This window comes from Malus domestica, chromosome 07 (assembly GCF_042453785.1).
Source record: "Malus domestica chromosome 07, GDT2T_hap1".
NCBI lineage: Eukaryota > Viridiplantae > Streptophyta > Magnoliopsida > Rosales > Rosaceae > Malus > Malus domestica.
The window spans coordinates 7,361,418-7,366,904 of NC_091667.1; the positions used below are offsets into that span (position 1 = coordinate 7,361,418).

The 5,487-nt window shown below is 35.9% G+C and overlaps 1 protein-coding gene across 1 annotated transcript; it reads right to left on the reverse strand.

The window, feature by feature from the left end:
• Window positions 1–305: 305 nt before the first annotated feature.
• On the reverse strand, window positions 306–5,064 carry LOC114825981 (non-specific phospholipase C3-like). The gene is made up of 4 exons (XM_029105433.2): window positions 4,194–5,064; window positions 1,290–1,699; window positions 959–1,129; window positions 306–783 (listed from the first exon to the last, which is right to left on the reverse strand). The coding sequence occupies exons 1-4, from the start codon at window positions 4,817–4,819 to the stop codon at window positions 449–451; spliced, it is 1,542 nt and encodes a 513-aa protein (XP_028961266.2). The 5' UTR covers window positions 4,820–5,064; the 3' UTR covers window positions 306–448.
• Between the last annotated feature and the right edge of the window lie 423 nt (window positions 5,065–5,487).

Genomic DNA, 5,487 nt, shown 5'->3' on the forward strand with positions numbered 1-5,487 from the left:
TCCCAATTGAGCAAACATAGTGTGTAGCAGTCTTTCTAGATAATTAGGGTCCATTCGATAACAATTTAGTATAAAATAGAGCGACAAAGATTTCACCAATCCAGCTTACTTGGATTGCTTCTTCCTCTATACATTCTCCACGGACTCATTGTTCAGACGTTTAACAATTAATGACACAGTCTTAACTAGTAAACTTGCCCTTTGGTGAGATCAGTTTGACTAATCTAGTTATCCTAAAATATTTCATATTATGATTGACTTTTAGAGCACATCCAGTAGCAGTCTAAATAAAGTATAGATAGAGATACAAGCACGAACTAAAGAATTCATTATTAAAAGACATGCAAATAAATTCTGTTGTGAATCGTCTCTAACAATTTTATTGGCATAAAAAATACTCACGAATCATTAGAATGGAAAACCCCAAGAAACCGCTCCAAACAACTTATCAGTTATCACAAACCAAACAAGAAAATATCTTTTGAGCAAACGACTTGGATGTTGGTAGTGTAGGTGATGTTGCACAGACGATAATCTCAGATTCATCCGTTCCAGTTTTTCTGGCTTTCTCACATTCATCTGAAAATGTCTTAAACGCTCCTTCCACATATTTGAGAGCCTCTGAAACAGTTATGTCCTCCACCAGCTTGTCAGGATATGTATCCTTTCTGTGGTCTCCATTTATTGCAGCGGCCAATTGAATTAGTTCTTCTTGAAAATCACTAATTTTTGTCCCATCTTTAGATGCAGCCTCGCGTAGTTTCACCGGGTCAGGCAAAGTAACTGCAATGAACAAATTAAAGTGTATGGTTGCAATAAGTCAGATACATATGTTTGATCCCACATTACAGTGGAACTCACATACATACAGGAGGAGGAATGTTATAAATGAGCAACTCATACAATAATCATAGGTAATTAAGACACTAGACATCGACTCTTTTAATTAAAGTTTCACCTGGACAATCAATTCTTGGGCTTGTTCTACTCAGGACACCCTCAAAGGTTCCCGCCCAAGCGTCACGCTTAGTCAGAAACTCTTTCAGATTGAAAATTTTCTTAACAGTTGCAGGAATTGAGGAGTGCTCAAACTCTGATGAAGGATATGGCCCTGAAGGCCCATGCAACACTGCATTTTCAATAAGTATGAAAGATAGTGTATGAGTAATGTTATATTCTTCTTTTCAGTTAATAAACAACAATGTTAGATCTTAAACGTCTCAGTTCAGTAATAATCGTAGTAATATGGTTATTAATTATGATACAAATAGTTATATTCTTCAACTAACCTGTTCCAGGTTCAATCCATGGAGAAATTAAGATGGCTGGAGCACGAACACCAAGACGATCGAATTTAAAGTTGTATGGCTCAGGACCAACGACATCATCCGGACTAGGAACATCTGTCACAGGTGTTGGAACATGATCATAGAAACCTCCATGCTCGTCATATATTATAATGAACAACATTTCATTCCACTGGGGACTTGCTCTTAGAGCTTCGTACACTTCTTTTATAAACTTCTGGCCTTCAGAGACGTCATGGGATGGGTGATCATCGTTTGCAGGCACTGATAACACATCAAAGAATCTTTGCTCTACCACCACATAATTCGGTAGCTTTCCCTCCTTACAATGCTTCTTGAATTGTAGATCAAACTGATGGAAATTGTCAATGTACTTCAATTTTCTTAGATTCCTGCCATTTGTAAATTAAAATTCAGAACATTGCTCAACTACTGTGTACTTTCTCTCTTAGTTAGAAAAAATGCAAAGCTTATATTGGTGACCTTTTGATTTTTCAGTCCTCTAAAATTGAGATGACATCGTTTTGCCAACAAAAAGTAGGTAGGCAGTTTGTTTGTTTTGTTAAATGACATATAATTTCAGCTCAATCGAAATCTTGTTACATCATTCAAATAGATATGATGATGTTGCATGGTGTTTATTCTTAAATGTGCTAGTGACGGTGGTAATAACGTACATAGATGTTTCGCTTATCTCCATATGATTTCACCATGAGTTGGCAAATAGAGAAGTAGCCAAACTTTTTGGTGCGAGAATTCCTAACAAAAATGTTATTCTTATCACATATTTGTAATATTTTTCAAATAGAGATGAACTCACGTATATTGGTGGGCTCTATCTCTATTAGAGAGAAGATATAAATAATGTATAAATATGTGATAAATGTAGCATTACTCAATTCTTAATACTTTAATACTTTAACATCACTTCCCCGCCTGTATGATAATAGATAATCATTTTATAAATGTACATGTGAGGGCTGCTTACTAAGAAACTTCAACCATGCAATATGCACAATATGTGTTACAAAATAAAAAAACAAAAGACATATCAAAAGTATAAAGGCAATATGATAATAATCCATGTGAGTTGTGGGACAAAAAATGTTATAATATAGTCCAATGTAACATAAACGATGAAGAGTTCCAATCCGTTACTCTGCAATCCGTCGTATTTCAAGTCAATAGTATAATGTTATTTATAGTTTTTGTTTTCACATGTTATCTTATTATTAAATTGTTAAATCGAACGTCATCTCACAATGAATACTAGATATATTTAAATTTATCAATGGTGGGGCAAAGTTATAGATGATATTTTTTCTCAACCAAAAGCAATTTAACTTTTCCCCTCCACTAACCACTTGTTTTGGGAATATTTTGCAGGCCAAATAAGGACAAAGAAATATTAATATGCATGTGTTAAAACCTTGAATTTGTATTGATTAATTATCTTTTCCAACTAATGACTACTATAAATTAAATTAATGGGTGTGAATAGAATAGACAAAGTCAAGTTATGTAATAATTAATTAAGGGACAAATAATCGGACAGGGTGGGGAACCATTTAGGTGGAGATATGCAAATTGGTTTGCATGTTCTTAACATGAAGCCCGCTAATTATATTAAATAAAAATTTGCTGAGAGAGTTGACAAAGTGGACCTAGCTATTATTTGAATAACATGGTAAATCAATAATATCGACGAGAAATTGTAGTAGGTCCAGTAATTGAGTGTCCTTTATATTAAGAAAATTGTAGTGGTTGGAATGGTTGGCTACTTCTCTAAATTATCATAAAAATATAAAATTCCAATCTCGATCTTCCTTCTTCTCTTTGATCTCTTATGTACAAAATTGAAAAATCATTCTGAAAGAAAATCGAAATAATTAACTGGTCTGTCTTCACAATCTGTACTGCTGTAGACTCCAAAACTCCAACTTGGCATACGCCTTAGGAAATCCATTACTACTTTTTTCTTTGACTCTTAGACCATCTCCAACCCTTGGGCTAAAAGCCAAATTTTTTAGCCCGGAAAATTTAGCTTTTAGCCCAGAAACATCTTTTCTGCTCCAACCCTTCTACCCTCAAATTTTAGCCCGGAATTATTAAAGAATGAAATTAGCCTAAATTTTTTTCTTAAATCAATTTTTTTTTAAATAAATATGTAGATTATTGTAAATTAATTTTATGAACATTTTAATCTAAAAAAATTTAAATTCCGATAAACATTTCGCATTTAGCCCGGGGGGAAAGCTGGGGGGTATTTGGCCCAGAAATAGCATTTGGCATTTAGCCTAAAATTTTAGCATGGATTGGAGAGTGTTTGGGGGGTAATTTGACTTTTAGCCCAGGGTTGGAGATGGTCTTAAAGAACCAAAATCAATCAAATAATACAGGATAAGATTTATGCTACAAATCATTATTCCTCAAGAAACTTGAATTATATTTAAATGTTAGATTTTATTTTGTAACCTTGAATATGTTAAGGGCATTAATTAAATATTTTAATCACTTGTGGATGAGTTAACAGACAAGTACTATTCGAGGAGGTTTTAACACCTTTCCCATGTGTCAAACTTAACATAGAAGGAGCAACCAAAAATTCTAAATATATTTGGTCGGTTTCAAGTAAAAATTCTCGACATTTTCGATTGGTAAGCACTACATTGCCGTGACCCATTATGATTTCACAAGTTTGAAGAGGGTTTCATGAACTAAAACAATAAATGTGTTGATAGTGTAATCTATTTTTAAACGATAAGTGAATAATTATTATGGATTTTCAGATAGATTGAATGGATAATTTTAGTTAATGGATGAATCTAAACGAAAATTAATTCATTATTTTCAAGAGGAAGGGCAAAACAATTTGAAAGTTTTTACCTGTACAAAAGAGTGGACGGAAAGGACTGAAAGTAAATCCCAAAAGAAAAGCCCTCCTCGTCCAACGACTGAAATATTGTCTTCTGAGGCAACCCTTCAATTAGCTTCTGTTTATCATTCCCCGTCAACCCATGCGACGTCGCAGAGTGGATGTACTGCCGGTTCGGCTGCGTCGCAGCGGGCACCGACGCGAACCACCGGTCACATACCGCAAACTCCTTCACCAGCTCCCTGTGAACGGGGACGTTTTCGGGCCTAAAACCATTCATCACGGTCTCAGCTAAACCGGTTTGTGTTGTTTCAGCGTTTTGAGCGAAGCCGTTCATGGTAGGAGGTAGGGTTTTGGAAGCGGAGGCCTCAGTCCACGGCTCGCCGAAGACTTGCTCGTACACAGCTTGGATGGAGTGGCCGGGGTCCGGGTCAACGTAAGCAGAGTTGTCGCGGAAGAAGATTTGGGTGGAGTTTGGGTCCGAGGTGGAAATGGGGTTGGATTCGGAGCCAGTGACTCCGTTGATTTCAGGGTTTATGGACTTCATCCATCCCAGCATGTGGTCGAAGGAGCGGTTCTCTTGGACCAAAACGACCACCGTTTTGATGGGGCTGCTGCTGCTTGACTCTGAAACCATTGTGGTGGTGGCGGTGGTGGTCCGATCGAGTGTGGTGGTTTGTGCTTTGGGTTACTTGGGAATATAAATATATATTGTGTAAATGTTGTTAAGCTTACGTTATGATCATGTGATGGTTGTTATATATAGAGAGGAGAGATGATCATGATCATGGATTTATGATATTGAAGAAGCTTAGGTTGGACTTTGGAGAAACATTGAAGAAGCTTCGGTTGGGCTTAAAAGAAGGGTAAAGTTGATTGAATAACATAAAGTATAAACTTTCGAGTTTTTATAACCACTAATGAGTTTCAATTGTAATGAAAAGTTACTATTCCTGATAATTAGAACAAACAGAAATATGTAAAACTAAAATTTAAGAGTGGGTGAGAGAGGGATGGTAGAAAGAGACAAGGGTTTAGGTGTTTGTGAGAAATGTATTTCACCTTCTGGTTTTTATTTATGATAATTATGATGAGTTTTTTTGCCTTACATGAAATACAAGTTTAGGTATCTCTAAATCTATTGGGATTCCTATTTAAGTTTACACGTATTAGTTACAACACTCCCCCTTGCGTGTGTACAATTTAATAAGTAGTCGCATCATGTTTTCATGATTAGGAGATGGCGGTTGTTGTTGTCTGTTCTCGCCTTCTCGGCAAACACAATAGTTGCATTCACGAGTCTCT